This window comes from Pseudocercospora fijiensis (genome assembly GCF_000340215.1).
Source record: "Pseudocercospora fijiensis CIRAD86 unplaced genomic scaffold MYCFIscaffold_9, whole genome shotgun sequence".
Taxonomy (NCBI): Eukaryota; Fungi; Ascomycota; class Dothideomycetes; order Mycosphaerellales; family Mycosphaerellaceae; genus Pseudocercospora; species Pseudocercospora fijiensis.
The window spans coordinates 620,124-641,936 of NW_006921540.1; the positions used below are offsets into that span (position 1 = coordinate 620,124).

The 21,813-nt window shown below is 43.2% G+C and overlaps 1 protein-coding gene across 1 annotated transcript in view; it reads right to left on the reverse strand.

The window, feature by feature from the left end:
- MYCFIDRAFT_58458 (uncharacterized protein) overlaps nucleotides 1-21,813 on the reverse strand; it is a gene marked incomplete at its 3' end in the record, with an annotated part of 35,810 nt that overhangs the window by 13,734 nt on the left and 263 nt on the right. The window contains exons 2-6 of the mRNA XM_007932411.1: nucleotides 21,576-21,798; nucleotides 21,261-21,522; nucleotides 20,502-20,737; nucleotides 17,116-17,155; nucleotides 14,611-14,687 (exon numbers count right to left, since the gene is read on the reverse strand). Of these exons, the coding sequence (XP_007930602.1) occupies nucleotides 14,611-14,687; nucleotides 17,116-17,155; nucleotides 20,502-20,737; nucleotides 21,261-21,522; nucleotides 21,576-21,798 (838 nt within the window). The remainder of the gene's footprint in view (nucleotides 1-14,610; nucleotides 14,688-17,115; nucleotides 17,156-20,501; nucleotides 20,738-21,260; nucleotides 21,523-21,575; nucleotides 21,799-21,813) is intronic.

Sequence of the window (21,813 nt, forward strand, 5' to 3'; positions counted from 1 at the left end):
CTCGCAAGAAGGCCTAAGGTAAAGCCGATAGCAAGCAGATCCTATATACTAACAAAGCGTAAGCAGCGGTTATAGTCGGCGATCTTTCTTTATACGGATTATTAGGTACTAGAGACTGCCCGCTAGACTTCTTTAGTTTACTTGCGCCGCCGCGCAAAGATTACCTAGATAATAGCGAGCCGATTATCTCCTTTACGCCTATTATATACTCGCAGGTACCCGGGTTTAAGCTAAAGATTAATAGCCGTATTAATTATACCGGAGCGAAGAAGCCTTTAGTTACGGTCTTCGTATATACTAACGATATCGCTCGTTAGATCTAGGGAACGAACGACATCGACGCGATCGGGTTTAAGATATACTAGGGCGAAGATCCCGATATAGTTGCGCGTTAGGCGCAAGCTTATAAGTCCTTCCGCGATAACTAAAAGGAGAATAGCGTTAGTGAGATTCATTTCAGACTCAATCCTGCTACGATTACTAGTTAATACGCAGTCGTCGTTAATAAGGACGTACTATTCGGTATATCTCCTCGCCGCCCTAAATTTCACGGCGATCTAAGCCTAAACCTGCCGGAACTAGTAGGTTACTAGCAAATGTATAAGAGAGAAGAAGATCGTAACTGTATCTGTCGTACGGATTAGCTTATCGCTCGGCTCTACTATAGTAAAGAGTTCTCTATCTTCCGCTATTAGCCTAAGAATAACTCGTATTTCCGGGCATTTTAAAACTTCTCGGACTAGTAGGGTAAGGCTATAAAAGATGCAGCTACTAACGGTAACTTCCTATACTATCGTCGATAGGCACGACTTCTTAATACCGACATTATGAATTTGAAGTTTCCGTTCGTCTAAGTACTACTACTACGTTAGCTCGTTAAGACGTAGAGACTTAAGTACGATGCTTAAGGCTAGATCGCGAACTTTACTCTAGAGGGCTAGGCATCGTTTACGGATATCGAGCATTGCCTAGACGTAGAGACTAAGTCTATCGAGGCTCGGATCGCGGCCTAGCGTATATACGCCTACGAGGGGTATCTCCTAAAAGATATATTCGAAGGAATTGACGAGACTAAGACGCTATCGGCTCGTATTACGCTATTATAGACGAGCGACACTAACGCTAGCTTATAGCTTAAGATCTTCCTTAAAGATAAGGAAGAGAAAGAAGTAGGCGGTTAGGTTAAGAAGAGCAAGCGATACTAGCCCGCTACTAGAACGCGAGTAGAGGTATTTATCTACGAAGAGGGTCCGTTTAAGGGTATAAAGCTTATCGGAGAGATCTCTACCGATATCTTCGCTACGTATCCTACGGCGTATATTCTTACGTAGCCTAAGCGCGGTAGCGCTAACCTACCTTAGGCGGCTTATACGATCTCGATAAAGTTTAAGCAAGATCCTATAAGCGCGGTACGCTAGAACTAGGCGCTAGTCGAGCTCGGGAAGGGCGTTAAGCGTACGACCGGAGTCGACTTCGCTCGTTAGCTTCTAGGCGCTATACTAAGTATCTAGTAGCAGAACGGGCTTGCGCTTAGCCGCTAGTATAGTCCGACGGCCGAGACGTCGTTTAGGAATGCGATCGCGAGATTCAGCTTAAACGTAGGCTAGATAGAATCTACATTAAGGAGTTTCTATTCTCGAGATAGCCTAACCTTAATTTAGGGTCTGCCTAGTACGGGCAAGTCGCATACTGTAAACGCTATCTCTTATAGCTACATTATAGCTAGCAAGGCTCTAGGGGCTCTAAAGTGCTAAGTACTCTCGTACGCGCCTACTAACCCGGCCGTACAGAATCTATATAAGAACTTCAATAAGACCTATAACGCTAAGGGTAAGCTTCGAGTTGTTCTATTCTAAGGTAGGTATACTCGCAAGGCTAAGGAATCGGCGACTATACGCGACGACATCTATAATAAGCATTAGCGGTTACTATAGGCTGTCGTAGACTCTCTCGTAAGGAGTACGTATACTAATCTAGAGCTATAGGACTTCTACCTATACAATTAGACTATACCGTTTATTAAGGATTGCGTTAAGAATACGGATAGCCCGTACTATACGGAGGCCTTAGAACATTAAGACGTTACGCGATCGGTTAGTAAGAAGCATCGCGCGAGTCTATCTCTAGACGATCTAAAGGAACGCACTTAGTAGCTAAGGAATAATCGCCGAGTCTAGGAAGGTCGAGTATTAGAGACTATAGATATTATATTCTATACGAACAACGCGTCCGCCTATAACAAGATAGTAGAGGGAGCTAGACCTACGCTATTATACTAGGATAAGGTTGCGATAGGACAATTCGAGGATACTATTACTAGTACGGCCTTCTTTAGAGAGACCCTTCTCGCCGCGGTCTTTACTAGTAATTACAAGCAGCAGGGCCTACTACCGATCTTACGCGGTGCTAATAAGAGTATACGATGCTCGCTAACGTCGATCTTCCGGAAGCTCTACGAGAATCCCGACTTTACTAAGAAAGATATACTAACGGAGTAGCGTCGTATAGCTCCTTAGATCTCTCGGATAATCTCGGAAGTCTTCTACGACGGCAAGTTAGTCGATTATTCTACCGTAGTTTAGCAGTACGCTATCGATATTACGCTAGAGCACGCGCTAGCTAAGTTGAAGCTATACTACGCTCTAGAAGCCGGTAATCGAAGCTTGCGATTTGCTGTCGACGTTTCTAGGATTAATAGCGCCTATAAGGTAAAATCGGCCTCCGGCTCGTCGTATAATATAGCGGAGGCTTAGGCGATCGCCTTCTATATAAAGTACTTGCTCGGTGCCGAAGTCCCTAAAGGTAGTCGCAAGATTTTGCCTTCGGACTTCCTTATTATTACGCCGTATAAGGAGCAGGCCGGTGTTATTAAGAGCTACTTGTTAGCGCACTTGTAGAACACGGAGTTAGCGAATTAGCTATAGGTTAAGACGTCTACTAAGGTCTAAGGACGAGAAGCTACTATTAGCCTTATCTCTTTCGTCCGCTATAATAAGGATAATGCCCTACTTCTAGGATTTATAACCGATGCTCGACAGCTTTGCGTTAACTTGTCTCGTCTAATGCGCTATCTTGTGCCCTTTAGTAATTAGCTTATATAGATAGTCGCGTAGCTTGATTACGCGCCTTAATTAACGCAAAAGCGAGGAAAATTCAGCATATTTGCCTAGATTGTGTCCGATTTCCGCATAAAGCAAGAGGTAGTGTTAGCGAGCTATATGCTATCGCTAATTAATAGTCAAGATCTAGACCTAGCGTATAACATCCGAAAGAAGCTAGTACTAACCCCAAAATTCGGGAAAGCACCTGTATATACCCCTTAGCCTCTGCTATAGCGTACCTTCCCGCCCGTACCCGAGAAGAGAGATACCTCGTATACGTAGCCTCTAGATTCGCGCAACGCTAACGGCAAGCGTACTATAGGTATTACCTAATCTCGCGTTACTACGTAAGACGGGGTAGAGGACTCTACTATAGACGATGCTAGATTATAATCGGCTAAGTATCCCCCGCTCCCCTTTTGCTAACGATAGAAACTAATTAAACTATCTTTTTTTTTTAGGTTACTTATTCGTAGGCGTATTTGTTCGACGGTATTAAAACTACTGTCCGGAGGGCCACTTACCGCAAGGCTAGGCTGCACGATTCTCTCGCGATAGTCGGGGCGGGAATTGAATAAAGAAACCTATAAAAAAAAGAAAAGCAGCAGCAAAGCTAGTTAAAAAAACTCCTTCGGGACTCTTATAAAGTGCTTCTACCTTAACGTAGTATAAGAGCTTAATACTCTGCCTATAGAGCTACTAAGAGGAGCATACAATTTATATATCCGAGTAAGCACTATTGTCGTTGTTAGAAAATAACACCGTATTAAGAAAGGGAGGGTAGAGAATGTTTTAGCACTAGCTACTATCGTTATATCGCTTGAGCCCCTTATTTCCGGCGGCTATATTGTAAGGGTTAGTAGCTAAGTAGTAAGAATGTATACGAAACTTTGAACTAAACTGAAGGGAGCACTAAATCAATATAGCTACTATCTATATAAGACGAACTGCGAAGAAAGGAAGAAGGGTACCTTAGAGGGAGAGCCCCTTCCTTAGTATTCCGCCCTACGGCCGTCTAGCGCGTCCGACGCGCGAGCGCAAGTACGCATATCCCGCTTGTCCGCTATCTCGTAGCGCCTTTATCTCCTAGCTAACTTGCGTAGCGCGCGTATACGAACTCGTTTGACCGCTCTTAAGCAAACATGTTTCTCCTAGCTCTTCCCTGCCTTCCGGTTCCTTCCTACTACTCGGATCTATCCCACGACTCTATATATCTCGCTTGCTATCGTCCGTATATGCGTGCGCGTAGTTTGGTGCAGTCCCGTCGTTCGTGTAACGTGTTGCGGCCTCCGCGGGAGTCCCTGAGATGTCACGTTATGCGGCTGAATAGGCGGCTGACTAGGCGACCTGGGCGACCTGGGCGACCTGGGCGACCTGGGCGACCTGGGCTGACCGGGCGACCTGGGCGACCTGGGCTGACTGGGCGACCTGGGCTGACTGGGCGACCTGGGCTGACTGGGCGACCTGGGCGACCTGGGCGACCTGGGCGACCTGGGCGACCTGGGCTGACTGGGCGACCTGGGCGACCTGGGCGACCTGGGCGACCTGGGCTGACTGGGCGACCTGGGCGACCTGGGCTGACTGGGCGACCTGGGCTGACTGGGCGACCTGGGCTGACTGGGCGACCTGGGCTGACTGGGCGACCTGGGCGACCTGGGCTGACTGGGCGACCTAGGCGACCTGGGCTAACTGGGCGACCTGGGCTGACTAGGCGACCTGGGCGACCTAGGCGACCTGCTTCGCTAGGGGCCCCTGCTGCTAAGGCAACTCAAATCCGACATCACTTTATGGCATAGCGGCTGGCTTGTAGGACTTGTCGGTGCTTTCTAGGCAGCCACTATAACATATGTTATCTATCTCTTGTTAGTAGATAATAGTATACAGAAATAGTCGCACTTACTATTTCTCCTTACTCTCCGACTATCGTCGAGGCTAGTCCTCTGCCGCCGATCATTTTCCTAATATTACACAGAGAAAATGTCGCTACTTAGAAGGAAAGGCAAACAGATTGTGTTAAAAGGTGTTCTCTTTATACCTAGGCTTAGAGTCAATCTTGTTTCTTAGAACCAGTTTAGTAAGCAGTTTAGTATTCAACTACTAAAATTCATACTTCACTTACCTAATAGAAAGCTAGTTGTCTAGACAAGGCTTTTAGGAGGAGTGCTATTTATTAAGGAAATCAACTAAGACCTAGATAAGCTCGTATATGTATACATCCCCTAGGACTTAATAAATAATAATGCCTATACACTTGTAGCCTAGACTAACTAGGATTAGTAGGAGCTATAGCATAGAAGAGTTAGATACTTTAGAGAAGGAGTGCTAAAAGACCTTTACAAAGTAACTAACCTAAAGGACAAAATTCCTGTCCCTATAAAGCATTAGCCCTATAGGGTATATTCTCTAGCTAAAATGAAAAAACATAGAGGGAAGGAGACTAAGAGGAAGCTAGCTAGGCTTTCCCTTGTCTCAATTGATATCTATAGACCATTACCTGTCTTAAGACTAGGTTTCAAATAGTAGCTTGAGATTGTTAACAACTTTTCAAGAAAGAAGTAGGCATTCCTATTAAAATCAAGAGAAGATATAGTAAATATATTGCAGGGATAGAGAAGAAAAGCTAAATTACAATTAGGGAATTAGCTTTAGGCAGTAAGAAGTAATAGAGTAAGAGAATTGCTTGCATTACTTAAGCAGTAGGAGAAAGAATCTAGAATCTCCTATTATATAACTAAAGTATACAACTCAATCTAAAATAGAGTTATAGAAAGGTTAATCTAGATATCTAAGGAGTATATTAGGGCAATGCTAGAAGATTCAAATATACCAATTAAATTCTAGCTAGAAGCATTAGCTGCCTGCACTATTATAAGAAATGCTCTTCTAAATAGGCTAGAGGTAGATAGATTCAAAGTTTTACCCGATAAAGCTTTTAGTAGAAAGAGACCTTCTACATTACACTTTAGGGTCTAGGGATACAAAGCAGTTATATATATAGACGCCAAATCTCAGCCGGCTAGGATAAGATTAGATAAGCTAATAAACAGAGGCAAAGATGCTGTTTTCATTAGGTATATGCCTAATATATCAAAGATATAGCTGTTCTAGGAGCCTAATATAAAAGCTGTAAGAGCTTATAATAATACTATCTAGTTTAAGAATAAGAAAGGAGGGGATATAACATTAAATGTTCCTAGACTTAACTAGCTAAGCCAAGCTCTAGTAAGGAACCTAGTTAGCAGACTAAGGAAGGAGAACCGGGATATCAAACTATTGTAGGTCCAACTACCTCTACTACTAAAGGACATTAACCAATATTAGGTAATAGTTGATCTAGAAGAAAAAGAACAAAATAATAAACAGCAGGCCCCTAATCAGAGCTAAGAGAAACAGCAGGCCCCTAATTAGAGCTAAGAGAAACCGCAGTAAGACAACTAGGATGTCTAGGCTTAGGAGGGGAATTTAAAGAGAAGGAGATCAATCTCTAATAAAGGGTTAAGGGAAGAAAGGGTATATAGTATAATTACAAGATCAACTGTATAGAAGAGACTAAGAGAATTAGAGGAGGATGAGTTCCTAGAAGCTAAGCACTATAGGGCTTTTATCTGTATAATAAAAGACCTAGATCTAAGTATAGATTAGACAGATGAACTCCGGGAGTGTGTTTATAAGGTTGCATTCCCTACCTTTATACTAGGGATTACATAAAGATAGGAGGTTCCAATCCTAAGAACCTACTAAGAGGCAGTACAAGATCCTAAATAGGGTTATATATAGGAAGATGCAATCTAGAAGGAACTGACTGCGCTTGTAAGCAACTATACCTAGGATTAGGTAGTTCTACTAAAAGGAGTAAACCTAGTTACTTTAAAATAGGTGTTTAATATAAAGAGACTGATTAGTAGAGCAATTAACAAGTTTAAAGCAAGACTAGTTGTAAGGGGGTTCTCTTAGAAATTTAGGATAGATTTCTAAGAGACATTTGCACCAACAGTTAGGTATAATACACTTAGAGTGTTTATAGCTGCTATATATGAAAAGGATCTAGAGCTGCACTAAGTGGATGTAAATAATGCATTTACTAAAAGTACCCTGCAAGAAGACATCTTTATAATCCTACTACTAGGTGTAGAGGTCCTATAAGGCATAGCCCTAAAAATCCTAAGGAGCTTGTATAGCCTAAAATAAGCAGTAAGAGACTAGAACAAGCTATATGTCTTAAAGCTAGAGGAAATGGGATTCTACTAGTTAGAGGTAGACCTATGTCTGCTTATTTATAGAGGAAGGAACCTAATAGTCCTTACCTATGTAGATGACATTCCTATTGCAGCACTAAAGCTAGAAGATGTTCTTTAGTTTAAGAAGGAACTAGGCAAGGTATTCAAAATCAAAGATCTAGGTAAACTAACCAAAATTCTTAGGATAAAGCTTACTAAAGATAGAAGGAATAGTACTCTAAAGCTAGACTAGGAACACTATATCTAGGAAAACCTTGCTAAGTTTGGAATAACTAAAGAAATAGCCCACCTAACCTTGTTACTACTTAATAGATATAAGAGTCTAAGAAAATCTGACTTAAATGAAGAAAGGTATAACAAGACTAAGTACTAAAGCTAGAATAGTATATAGATATAGCTAATAACTATAACAAGACCTAACATTGCTTTTACCCTTAGAAGATTAGGATTATATGCATTAGATCTATCTAAGAGATATCTGAAAGCACTTAGAAAACTAGCTAGATACCTAAGATTATTCCCAAGTCTAGGGTTGATGTTTAGGAGGGGAGGAGGAAAGCTAATAGGATATTCAGACTCTAATTATATAATAGACAAAGCTAATAGAGTCTCGATCCTTAGAAGCATCTTCTTTCTCTACGGATTACCAGTTTCTTAGATAAGCAAGAAGCAGAAGTTAGTTGCTATATCAACTATAGAAGCTAAGTATATAGCAATAAATGTATATACAAAGCAATCTCAATTCCTTGTAGTACTCCTAAGGGAGATAGACTGTATATAGTTAGTAGGAGAATGCTCATTCTAACTATTAATTAAAGGAAATTCTAATACAGTAAATGAAATCAGACCTATTTAGATTATAGGCGACAACTAGGTAGCTTTGACTCTTATTAAAGATACTTATACCTATAAGAGATCAAAACATATTAATATTAGTTTCAATAAGGTTAGAAATCTTTAGTAGCAAAGAAAGGTGGCAGTGGAATACACTCTAACAAAAGAGATAGTAGCTAATAGCCTAACTAAGCCAAAGATAGGGCCACAGTTCTAGGAATTTATTAGACAATTGCAGTTAGCATAAAGGGACAAAAGTGCTTACTTAGTAGAGTTCGAACGCCACTAAGTAAGCAAACACCAGATCTAGGAATTGAACCTAGCAGATTGGATACACTATACCAATCTAGAAGCCATTGCATCTGATTAGCTAACTGAAGTTCTTAGTAGATTGTATTAGTTAGAAGTAGGGTCGTAGACCAACTAATCTAAGTAGGAGTGTTGGAATATACAGTCCAGTTGGTTACCTAGTAGGGAATGCTAAGCAGACTGGATTATATAATAATAATCATGTGACTAATCCAAGCTGATACCTTTCAGGTTGAACTCTAACCTGTAGATAACAACAACACATACTTGCTGTTCCTACTTTAGCCCCTACTATCCCTTATAGCTTCTGTTGCAGTTTATAATCCATTTATACCTGTCGGCCCTCCTCAGCTCGACACTTCGTATTATAAGCGTTCTGAGTTAGACCTATTATAGCCGTTATAGATAATAGTTAGCTTATCCTACGCGTTCCGGATAGTACTACTCGCTATAGATGTTCTATAGAGTACTCGCTATAGGCGTTATATAGGGTGTTCGCTATAAATAGTTCGAATGCTATTTAACTATAGGCGTTTTAGATACTATTTGCTATAAGCGTTCCGGATAGTACTACTCGCTATAGGCCTTCCGGATAGTGCTAAGTATAAGTATTTAGTTTCGGATTAGACTTAGTCTTACTTTATAAATTCCGGATAAGACTTTCTATAAGCGTTTCGGATTAGACTTGCGTATAGTATACGCCTTCCGGTTTATATCGGACTAACTATACTAAGCGTTTAAAATAAGGCTTGTCCTACGCGTTCTATATAGTACTAGTCGCTATAGATATTCTATAGAGTACTCGCTATAGGCGTCTTTAGTAGTATTTTCTATAGGCGTTTCGGATATAACTTGCTATAGGTATTCTAAATAGCACTTGCTATAGGTATTTTAGATAGTCCTGCTTACTATAGGCGTTCTTAGTAGTACCTAAAATGTGCTCCTAGGCGGCTAGCGCGTGCCTAGAGGAGTGCGAGCGAAGCTTTCGCCTTATATATACTAAGCTAATTCGGTTCTTTAGACCTCGAAGCTGGACCTCGAAGCTATTACTATTGTTATACGATTTAGTTCTATTAGAATAGTTTATTAGGAATAAGTATTTTTATATTTTTGTATTACTATTTTTCTTTTCTAGTATTTTAGATACTACTTTATTATTTTTAACTTCATATATATTACTTACTTTTATTCTAGTTTTCTCTAATTTTTTATATCTATTACTACTTTTTATATTATTAAACAAACTATTTTTAATTTTTTTCTTTAATGTTTTACAGTTTTTCTATTTAGTATCTTACTTGTTTTACTTACCTATTTTATATTTTCTTATTTATTTTTATTATATGTTTTCTTTTTTTCTGATACGTCTAAGTCCTCTTATTCGTGTCCTTATTTCTTACTTGTTTTCTATCTTACTACTTAGTTTAGTACTAGCTTATTATTTAGTCTATTAATTAGCTTATTATTTAGTTTATTATTTACTTTGTTCTCTAGTTTTTTATTTAATCTATTATTTGCTTTTTTTATTCCATTCCTGCTCCTATAGGTGTCTAGCAATTGATTCTGCTAGGCTTTGTTTCTTTCCCTTTAACTTGTCTTCCTTTGGCCTTGTGTTTGGTCCCTAAAGCTCTTTCTTTAACAAGAGAAATGCTAGAGAAAGAGCTTGAAATGTACGATAAAGAGCGCCTCGCTGCCTCTAGAGACTCGTTCGCTACTAGAGCTGCTAAGCGTTCTATCGCTGAGAAGTGTAAAGCTATTAAAGCTCAAATGACGAAGGATAAGGTTAGCCTCGCTCAGCTGATCTAGCACATTCTCGGTAAGCCTAGCAAGAAGCGTGCCGCCAACGATCCTAGAGAAGGCTCTAGTACAGGACGTAGTCGTCCTCGTAGCCGCGGTCGCCTACTAGGTAGGGCTTCTTTAGCAGGCGGGCGTAGCGGAGCTAATGCTAGTGCTAGTACAGCTCTAAAGATAACGCAACGCTCGAAGAAGTATAAGAAGGGTCTACAAGCGATCTTTGATGCTCTGCTACACGACCGTCTATTTAGCGCTCGAGTCGTTCGGAATAAGTTGAAAGACCTAATTAGCAAGGACTTCTTCGGCACCTATAATCTAGACTTTAGCGACAAGGAGTTAGATCTAAACAAGATAGACGATACGATCCGTATAACCGCCCCGAATTGGTATCGCCTAGTAACTAAAGAGCTGTTACCGAATAGCCGTCGCGACTACAAGGATTACTAGGCTAAGTTCTAGGACAAGAGAGACACTATCCGTAAGCGCACGACGATAATAACCTCGTAGGTGCTATATTCTATTGCGTACGTTCGAGCCTTATACTTTCCTAAGAATCTAGGCATCTTCTTAGTCAGCAACGGAGCGAGTCGTAGGCAGGTTAAGTGTCTGAATATCCTCGGTCTAGTGCCTGCGTACAAGACTATCCAGATCCTTATAGCAAAGAATGCGGAGATATCGATGCTCCGCATTGTAGAATTAGCCAATAATCTAAGCAGGCAGTATTATATTACCTAAGATAATTACAACAAGATGCAGAAGAAGACCGTCTAGCGCACTAGCGATACGAATAAGATAATAAGCATAACAACCTTATATATTGCTAAGAACAAGCGTATCCCTAAGGGCGGCTTAAAGAAGAAGATAATCTATTACGATAGACCTCTAAACCTAGACGAAATCTTTAACAATATCTTCGAGGATAAGGCATTCGGTCTAAATAGTAAGGTTACGGATATTAGCAAGAAGACCGCAATGTACTATATCGATTAGGCTATCGCATATATCTAGCCGGATGTTGTAAAGGCAATCTTTAAGGAGGAAGAGGCTGCTGCTACCGTAGACGATAGCGGAGATAGTCCGGATCCTGTACTGCGGCCTGCTTAGCTAGTATTAGATAAGATGGATCCGGAGCGGACTAAACTCTTCTCTATACCTGTATCTTTTAACGACGAGTCGACGACTAAGGGCACTCGCTTAGTCCTAGACAACTTGCTGCTCGACTTTATAGATCTAGATCGCGAGAAGGACTTCAACAGTAGACTAGAAGGACCGCTGCTTATTACTAACGGTAACAATATGACCGTCCTACGTACTTATAGTATTCGCAACGAGAGCGTTAAGAACGAGGATCTATACGACAAGTACGATTCAATCCTAAGCTCTCTAGCATAGTTCTATACGCTTATAAACCTAGCCTATACTATCACGAAGACCTACTAGGAGAAGAATAGTAAGGGCGAGCTACTCCTACCTCTACAGACTACAAAGAACGATACTACCTTCTAGTACGGCGAGAATAAGGTTAGTAGGGACAATCTAAAGTTCTTCGAGATCTAGAACTTACTAAAAGCAGGCTTCCGTTCGCGGGTCGGTAGTAAGGTAATCGACTAGCTTAAAGATAAGGACCGTATAGTATTAGCAGGGAAGGACAACCGCATAGAGATCGTTAGCGATGCTCTTAGGCAGCTAACTCTGAAGTAGTACCTTAGTATAGTCGAGAAGATCTACGAGGAGACCCTATCTGTAGCGGCGTAGCGTAGTAGACCCATCCGCGGTTAAGAGCCTAACCTATAGTATATTACTATATGTCGAATAATAAAGGAAATCGAGCTGTTCCTTACCCTCCGCTTATCGATCCGCAATATAGACACTAGATATCTTCGCCGCATCGTAGACTTCCTAATCCCGCACTTCTTTAGTACCCGCTAGGGCAATTACGGTCGAATGATAATTTATAAGCGCTAGCTGCTAGGTCCCGGCTTGGACTAAGAAGTACAAGATGCTCTACTTATATCGAGTGTAGTGTCTTTAAACGGCAATAAGGGTTATGCTGTTAGGGCTAATAAAGCCCTCGAGCTCTACAACTACGAGTATACCTAAGACATTAACCGCCTAGCAAACTCGACTTATAACCTTAATGCGACTTTTAGAAAGGTTGCTCTTAACCGCGAGCCGTCGCGAGTGCTCCGTAGCATAATAACTAATTTTAGTAGCATCAAGCCTAGCAGCTACTATACCTATAAGGATACATCTATTGATGTCTTTAGCCGGGCTAAGAAGTTGTATTTAGACGGTGTTATTCGACTATTCGGCAACCTAGGCGGCAATATATCCGATAATATTCAGCAGATTAGAGGCCTTTAGATTTCAGAGAAGGTAGCTAACTTCAACGAGAGCAATAAGAACTTCTTCGAGGGCCGTACTACTATCTCCGATACGCTAGTACCGGATATAGAGGCTGCCGCTACATTCCGTTAAGCTAACGATGTTAGAGATCCCGAAGATACGGCTATTAATAAGCCTAGCACTACCTAGGAGGGTGCGATTAAGCGTAGAGATAGCTAGCACGAGCTAATTAAGGCAGAGGTCCTAGATCTTAGCGGCTAATATAATATTAACGATATAGCGAGATTATATCAGCCTAAGGCTATATAGAGTGCTTAACAATAGGAAGCGAAGCCATTGTAAGCTAGTATGCTAAGCTAGGTTGAGGGCTATAACAATAGCAAAGTGAGGTTGTTGTAATACTCGGTCTAATAATAGTAGCCGAATGTATATAACTTCGCACTCGTTCTTCTTCCTTCTTTCCTTTCTTCTTTAGCGATATAGACACTATCCTACCTTCAATACCTCGCCGTCGCTACTATATCTAACTAAGAATTTAATAATATCGTAGACTTTGCGATCGACTTCCTATCTTCTAGGGCGTAGGCGCCTCTACAACTACTATAATAGTAGCAACAGTAATAGCAAGACTTCTCGGTTTGGGATGTTAACGTACTAGACTTATATGCTTTCGAGTGTCGCTCTATTTAAGTAGTAGCTAATATGTCTTAGTATCGTTAATGCAGCTCCGGCTCTAGCTCTAGTAGTACTATCTCGCCGCTCTAGTCTAAGTGCGTAGGCACGTCGGTAGCAAGATCGCTCTCGCTAAGGTCTGCCTCCTGTCTCTCTACCTGCTCCGCCGCCTCTAACTTCGACTTTAGCAACTACAACTAGGGCACTACTACCGCTAGTACCTACTCCTACTCTAGCACTAGTACTACTAACTTAGGCTGCGACGAAGAAGAAGAAGAAAAAGAAGGGTCTAAGTAGACTACGCATTGCGCTACGCTGCCTAGAGGCTGAAAATGCCTACTATTCTAAGTCTGTAAAGCTATAGGCGCAGAGCTCAAACGAGACGTAGATTAGATTAACGTATATCGGCCGGATCGAAGAGACAGATAATAGAGAGCTACGTATTCCTACCTACAAGCGCTATATCCGCTTAGGGCATACTTATCGTGTCTATACTAAGGAGGGCAAGGCAGCACATAATAGTAGTGCGCTAAACAAGAAGTGCGGCCGCTATCGATATCGTAGAGTCGCTAACTATAAGTATATAGATTCTTGAGATATTGAAATGATACTACTATCTCTACCTACCTTCAATATGCTTTTGTCTTCTATCTCTTGTCCTATAGATCCTCTATCCTTAGTGTATAAATCCTGTCGCTTAGTAATGTCGCTCGCAGATCGGAGTTGACGCTTAGTTATAGGACATAGTATTATAGTAAGATCCGCGCGCCTTAATCTGTCGATTCTATAATAGTACGCTATTGTAGTAAGATCCGCGCGCTATAATCTGTCGATTCTATAATAGCATACTAATATAGTATTATCCGCGCGCCTTATTTAGCCGATTTTTGCTACCTAGGTATTATCCGCGCGCCTTATTTAGCCGATTTTTTCGATTTCCGAGATCTTCGGGATCTAGATTTTTGGTCGTTTTAAGTAGTATAGCCTACCTCTATACAGGCGCTTGCTAAGTCTCTTACGTAGACATTGTAACGACGTGTTCTTTCCTTGTATCTACTGTACGTGCTTGTTACTATTCTTGCTAGGTCTTATATAATATTAGTGCCTTAGGTTGTCTACGCGAGCCTATAGCGAAGCGCCTAAAACCAAACCGTATAGGGTAGTAGGCAGTATGCTTATACAACGCAGAAGACATTTTGTATACATACAACTACAGATTAATATAACAAACTAAAAAAAAAGGGTCCTGCGGAAAATTACGATCTATCGTTTCGTCTATACAAAGTATATGTCAATTTAACGAATGCGAGGTATACGAGCGATATTCTAAGGTTTGAGATTGCTTATGCTGTATACTTCTACCCTCCCTTATACTACTTAATGTCCAACTACGCTAAAGGCATTAAACAAAATATATACGGCCCTTCGCATAGGTTATCTCGAGAACCGCTAGCATTTAGAATATCTAAAAACAACTTCCTTTGCTACCTACGAGCGGACTAGGGCTAGCAAATCTATAAAAAGCACCCTTTCTCTTATATGCGTTCTAGTAGCACTATAAAGCACACACTAACACACTCTCGTACGGCGTTGTAGACCTAGTGTTACTAGGTATCGTAATGTATGTGTCGGACAGAGGGCAGCCGACCTCACCGTCGCCGCCTTCTAGAAGAAGATTAAAGAAGCGGTACGGGTGTTAACAAGCGACTAGTATATGCTCCCGCCTGCACGTCCGTGCTCCTTTATATATAAACGCGACGCGTTCTTTAGCTTCGTTTAGTCCGCGCTCCTAATATTCTACACTTCTTAACTTCTTAAGTTCTTGCTTAACTTCTACACTTTAGCCTCCGCCTTCGTTATTCGGTAATCGCTATCGCTATCCTTCTTAACACTCGACCTCCGGTATAAAGCAGTATCGCCGCTACTACTCGACCTCCGCTATCTCTGCTTATTCTATACTAGCGCCTAAGATAGTACTTCCTAAGAATTCCTATAAGAAGGCGCGTAAGCAGAAGAATGTTAGGGCTAATAAGAGACGTAAGACTCGATAGAATGCTAGCAAATCTAATAAAGCGTAAGTCTTCCTAGCTTAATTACCTAGCCGTGCCGCAGTTACTCGAGAGCGCCTAGATTTCAGCTACTTACCCCCGATCTAGTAGCCTAATAGGAAGTCGCAATACAAGGCCTTCTTTAAGCAGCGCTATAGGCAGATTAACGATGCTACCGATCCGCTAAGCATCGAACAGCTCCGCTAACTCGTTTACGATGCCGCTGCCTGTCTAGAAGCTGTCCCTATTTATCGAGACATTATCGAACAAGGCCTAATTAAGGTCCTCGACAAGTTGCATCTAGGAAAAGGCTTCAAGCCGCGTAAGGTTCAGACCGACTCGCTTTATGCTCTAGTGTTCGGATGCTCCGATATAGTGCAGATCTCTAAGACTAGAGAGGGCAAGAGTCTGACTTTCTAGGGCTTCACCTTGCTAACGGGTATATATTGCTGCTATATGCTAGATTGTCGGAGACCTCGTACTAACAAGCTACAGGCTAGATCACTCTCTAATTCACACCGCTTAATCGCCTTAGTAAGGAGCAGGTAGATAGCTTCAACACCTCCGATAAGCTAAAGATGTTAGTAAACGCTATTAACATTACTAGCGATATAAAGAGCTTGGATCCGAACCTGTACAAGCATATTACGGACGGCAAATTCCATTATTTAATGCTAAGTCTAGAGACTAGTGCGAGCCCGGAATTTCGCGAGGCTATACGTAATCCTAAGGTCCGCGCGCGAATTGGTATATATCCTTATCTAGTCACTTCTTATAGCATCTAGCTAATACCTTGCAGGCCTAGTTGTAATTGATAAAGCGCACTTAATTAGCAAGTGGAAAGACTTTCGCAAGGAGTATACGCAAATCTTCTCTCTACGTAAGCTCCTCCGCACCGATATAGTCTAGCTCGGATGCTCTATAACTATGTCTAAAGAGACTAAAGACTTCGTTCTTAAGCATAGTAGCTTCCGTCCGATTAGCAACGAGCTATACTATACTAAGATCCTCCGCAGTAGTGTTAATCGCCCGGATACTATATATATCCTCCGTACGATACCGCTAAAGCTAAAGACGCCGTATTAGTATCTCTACTTCCTTACCGAGGGCGCAGTCGATCCTATAACTAAAGCGGCTACACTATAGAACATTAAGAAGGCACTATTCTTTATCGATAGTCGGAAGGCTATTTAAGAAGTAGCTAATATTATCCGATACTAGTTAGTTGCCGCTACTACGGAGTACTAGGATCCTAAGAAGCGATACACTTAGGACAATACTAGGTACAACGTATACACGGCCGTGTCTTTCTATACTAGCGGTATAGCTAAGCGCGACTAGAAGCGTCGATATAACTAGTTTGTAAAGACTGTAGATTATATAGAAGGCCTATCTCGGATCCGCATTATAATCGCTACCACTGCCTTTAGCGTCGGTCTAAATGTCCTAGACATTAAGTTATATAGCTAGATCGAATTTCCTATTACTAAGGATATCGAGGATGTAGTCTAGCGCCTCGGTCGTATTAGTCGCGCTCTTACGCAGATCGGCAAGCGAAGTATAGCTTTTATCTTCTTGCCGTACTACATTAACGATAGCATTAAGCAGCTAAAGCTATAGTCTAACTACCCGGCAATCCGTGTACTTCGTCGTCGAGGCTCGTATATACTATTCCGACTATTAGGCCTCCGCTAATCTAAGCTGCTAGGAGAGGATGCTACGTACCCCGAAGATAAAGACGAAGAAGAAGATAAAGGAGAGGAAAACCTAGACTACTAGACAGTCGATAAGATAAAGAAGCGCAATAAGGTTCCTCGCATCTAGTTCGAAGTATAGAATAATCGCTATCGCTAAGATAGATTGTATCTACGTTAAGTCCTACTTCGGTACCTAGGCGAATACAAGGTTATGTACCCTTAGCCTCTAGTCGATAAGAAGGACTACTATAACGCCTACAATCCTAAGCTTAACGATATATATCGCTAAGAGCTACTAGCAGGCGCAGAGTCTAATAAGTTCAAGCCTCCTAGTAAGAAGACTCGTTAAGCTCTCGGATTCTCTATACTTTAAGCTTAGTATAGCTCCTATAGCGCTTAGAGAAAGTAGCTAGGCTAGTCTAACCGGTGCATATTCGACCTGCCTTCGATATATACCTTAGAGGACCGCAAGCTTTAGAGCATCTGCAACGTCTTTACTGCTACAAACTCGCTAGAGGCGTAGGAGGAGAATATAACCGTTAGTTAAGCGCTGCTATAGTAGAAGTCGCTAGAATTTATAGACTAGTTCTCGAAGGACATCGCGTAGCACGAGCAGCTATTTTAGCTTAACGACCTAATTGCCGAGATTAAGCGCATCGGTCTAGATGTTATTGCAAAGTAGCGAGCGCGTATCGATATAGAGAACAAGCGCAAGGCGGAAAAGGCTGCTACGGAAAAGGCCGTAGAGGAAGCTACTTAAGCAGCACTAGATGCCGCTCGTAACAACAACAACTAGCAAGGCTAAATACAACCGTCTACTCTGCCGACCGCACTAGCGCTATTACTAGAAGAGCAAGCTACGGCACGCTAGGCTCTAAGAGACGGCATTACTAGCTCTGCTCGAGCAGAGACTAGCCGTCGCAGTTATCGACTCAACTAATAAGTATAAGCCTTCCCGACTTAACTAACAGCCCCGATCACCGCTAGTGCTGTCGCTAGTGCCGCAATCGCCGCTGCTAGTAGCGATAATATTATAATAGGAGAGGCAAGCAATGCACGAGACAAGCGTACTGCATCTAGGTCGCTAGCTATAAGCTAGAGCAACCGCCGCGGTAAAGGTCGTCGTCGTATAGATCCTACGTTAGAGAGAACTGCTAACGAAGCAGAGCACATTCTAAGTACTATCTCTCGTACAGCTAAGGAGACTAGTAGTCGTATCCTTCGCCGCAATCGTTCCTTAACGCTAGCTAGTATACGAATAATAGGTCTCTCTCTACCTAGCTCTCTAGGTTATAGTCGCTAAGTAGATATGCTAGTTATATCGGAGGAAGACTAGTAGATTCATAAGGGCCGTAAGGGATGCTAGTAATCGCTCTTATAATATATAGCACTTCTACTATGTCGCTCTTACGCGCACACCTCGTACGTATCCGTTTTATACCCGTCTTCGTCTTATCTTTTTCGTCGTTATATCTTCCTCGTCTAGGTAGAACTCCCGGACGCGTCGATATAAGCTATGCTCTCGGTATACGTAGACTATATCGTAGTTATATAGATTCGAGACTCTAGAGACTATGTTCGTCGTTCGTATTGCGATATATTATCGAATTTGCTAGGTAGAGTAAAAGTCGAGGTCGCGATATAGAGAAGGAAGAAGTCGCGATACTACTTCCTACTAATCGGGCACCCTACTATAGTAAATCTAGGATCTTAGCGGGACTCGACATCCCTATCCTTTCCTCGAATTTACGCAATCCTCTTTATTCTCCTTTGCATTACTAACATTAAAACGACTAAGTCTAATCTACTGTTTCTATACCTTTAGGTATTATCCGCGCGCCTAAAATCTACGTAATATGCGAAATTAACGGCTCTTTCAAACATCAAATTACTATACGAGCAGTTTCTTCTACTCGGGTTTTCCTTTAATAATACAATCTTCTAGCTATACTCTACCTCTATTTAGGCTCGTAGGTATAATAAAGAATTAAGTTACGTAGATGTATAGTAGATAGGGATTATATTGCGACCGAGTGCACGTAATAGATTAGTAATTAGGGCTAGCTTCCGAACTTACCGACAACTAATTACGAGCACTCTACCTAATTCTTCGCCTACGAGCCTAATATAAACCCGTACGAAACCAGCCTGCTAAATACTAATATAACACTACAACGTATACAAGATATTCTGAATAGCGGAGGTTGTAGCCCTGCTAATTGCGCTTCATTCTACCTATCAAAAAAGTCTATACGACGTTAGCGCGTTGAGTTTTCGCTATTCTGCTAAGCCGACTCGACTATAGCTGTCCGGATTGCTAGGCGGCTGGCTGCACTGCCAGAAACACCTCAATATATAATACACCGCATCGCCTAGCTAATACTTAGAGGTCCTTCTCCTAACGCCGGTGATTATTGTTTAGGTAGGCGAAAATTCCGTCCGACGCCTACCAACCGCTCTATAGCCTTCGAGGGCAATCGACAACCTTCCTACAGCCGACTCGATACTTCGAGGTCCTTCGTAGACCATTTCTGAACACCTTTTGTGTACAGTATAAGTCTATCCGAGGTGTGGTTGTTGAGTTGCTGCTATATAGCAGACGCGACTCTAAAGCCAAGGTCAAAACACCCAAAAGTCGCTGCTAGCACCACCACTACAGCTGCCACTACAGCTGCCACTACCGCTGGCAGACCGCTGCTACCACCGCTGCCACCACCGCTGGCAGACCGCTGCCACCACCGCTGCCACCACCGCTGGCAGACCGCTGGCAGACCGCTGCCACCACCGCTGCCACCACCGCTGCCACCACCGCTGCCACCACAGCTGCCACCACAGCTGGCAGACCGCTGCCACCACAGCTGGCAGACCGCTGCCACCACCGCTGCCACCACCGCTGCCACCACAGCTGCCACCACCGCTGCCACCACAGCTGGCAGACCGCTGGCACCACCGCTGCCACCACCGCTGCTAGGCCTCGAGTCCTTTAAGATGTCTAACGAACCTTCTAGTGAGATGACGGTATATGATTACGACGATGAAGGCAATCCAATCCTTCCGCCTTAGCAGCAAGACGATAGCGGCGATCCAATAGACCAGGATTCAGATGATGCGCCACTTCCAGGCCAGCTAGGTTATTAGCACGCTCTAGTCGGTCCACCTCTTCCTAGACAGACAGCAGCATTGCCGATGCACTCTACAAGCGGCTTCCTAAGCGATGTACTAGAGACTATCGTACGACCAGCGGATATGCCTAGGGTTGGCGACTTCGAAGATGAGCAGTCGGAGTCGGAGACTGCAGATGAAGAAGTCGATGCGACAGGCGGTAATTGAGATGTGGATAAGGGCAGCGGTTGTAGCGACTAAGGAATGAATGGATATCGGCATCGTCAGCATCACCGCCATGCGCGCTTGATCGCAAAGCGACATCGAACTGCACATAGCCGCGCTGCCCTGAGCTTGCACGCACCTGCAAACATGGTCAAGTGATCAATATCGTGGAGTTCACCCAGTCCACTGCCATTCAACGCCGCCCACAAGTCAGCCACCAAGATCTGCGCACGTTTGAGGAGCCGCACTCTGCGCCCCTCGAATCGTGTCTCGTCACGGAAGCAAGGGAAGTGGTGAGCCAGCAAATTGACTAGCTTGCCAGCCGACCCGTCGCTTTTCTGGATGAGCCGCATAACAGCATAGTCCGGCTGCTGCTCTGCTGGTCGGGTCTCGGTCGGTGCTTCCGATGCAGGCGCGGCACTGTGCACGGCGTCGCTCTGTGGTGCTACATTTTCGTTCGATGCAGCAACTTGTGTGCTGATGAAGTCAGCTTGATGTGATGTGTCCATGCCGTTCTGAAGTTCTGCTTCGTTCGACCTTGTACCGCTGCCTTCCCCAGAAGCAGCGTCAATCTCCGGCAGGTCTTCTAATCTGGCCGCCTCGGCAATGTGCAGATGGTCGACTTCGCCGGAGAGCGCTTCAACATGTCCATTCGTTACGACATCATCAGTCTGATCTGGACGTGTTGAGTCGACTCCCATCGGAGCGGAACCGTGCTCCATCTCGTTGTTCAGCCTGTCCTCTGCAGCATCTATCACACCGTTGCTCGGCGGCTGGGATTGCTCCTCTGCGCCGATGACAACTTCGTCTGCGTCTTCGTACTCGTCCTCGTCTCCAGGGAATGCCTATATCATTAGCAAAAAACCATCTCGCGTCAGTACAGAATCTCCATACCCGGCGCAATATGTCACTCGACTCTCGAAGCATTTCAATTCGGTCATCAAGCAAGGGAATTGGCTCTGCCGTGGCAGAGCGAAAGACACGTCTCAGCAGTTCGTCTGTGCATTGCCGACTCCGCCAGAAGCGCGGCGTAGTAATAGGAATGCCCTCGTCCAGTGCTCGTCGCAAGCAGGCCACTAAGCTGTTGTAGCCAGTCCATCTTCTACCTCTATACTCCACTTGGTATCGTTCTTCGCTCGGAAGTTCAGACCAAAAGCTATGCATCTCGATCAGCATACCATAGCAGCATTGGAAATCTACACCTCTCACGAATAATTCTGCAAGTCCATCGTAAAGACAAAGTTGACGATGTCGAGTTCCGTAAACCCTTCACTCATCTTGGGATGGAGTTCATGCTGACTCCAGGTCTCCGTCGAGTATCCGCGTTCTTGCATCATCTGATAAATGCTCTCTGCCGCCGCTTTCGTGCCGTACATGTCAATCGACACATCGATGGCATTATTGTAGATGAACTCAGCGTTACGGAGAACGCCTGTACGATTCTCGT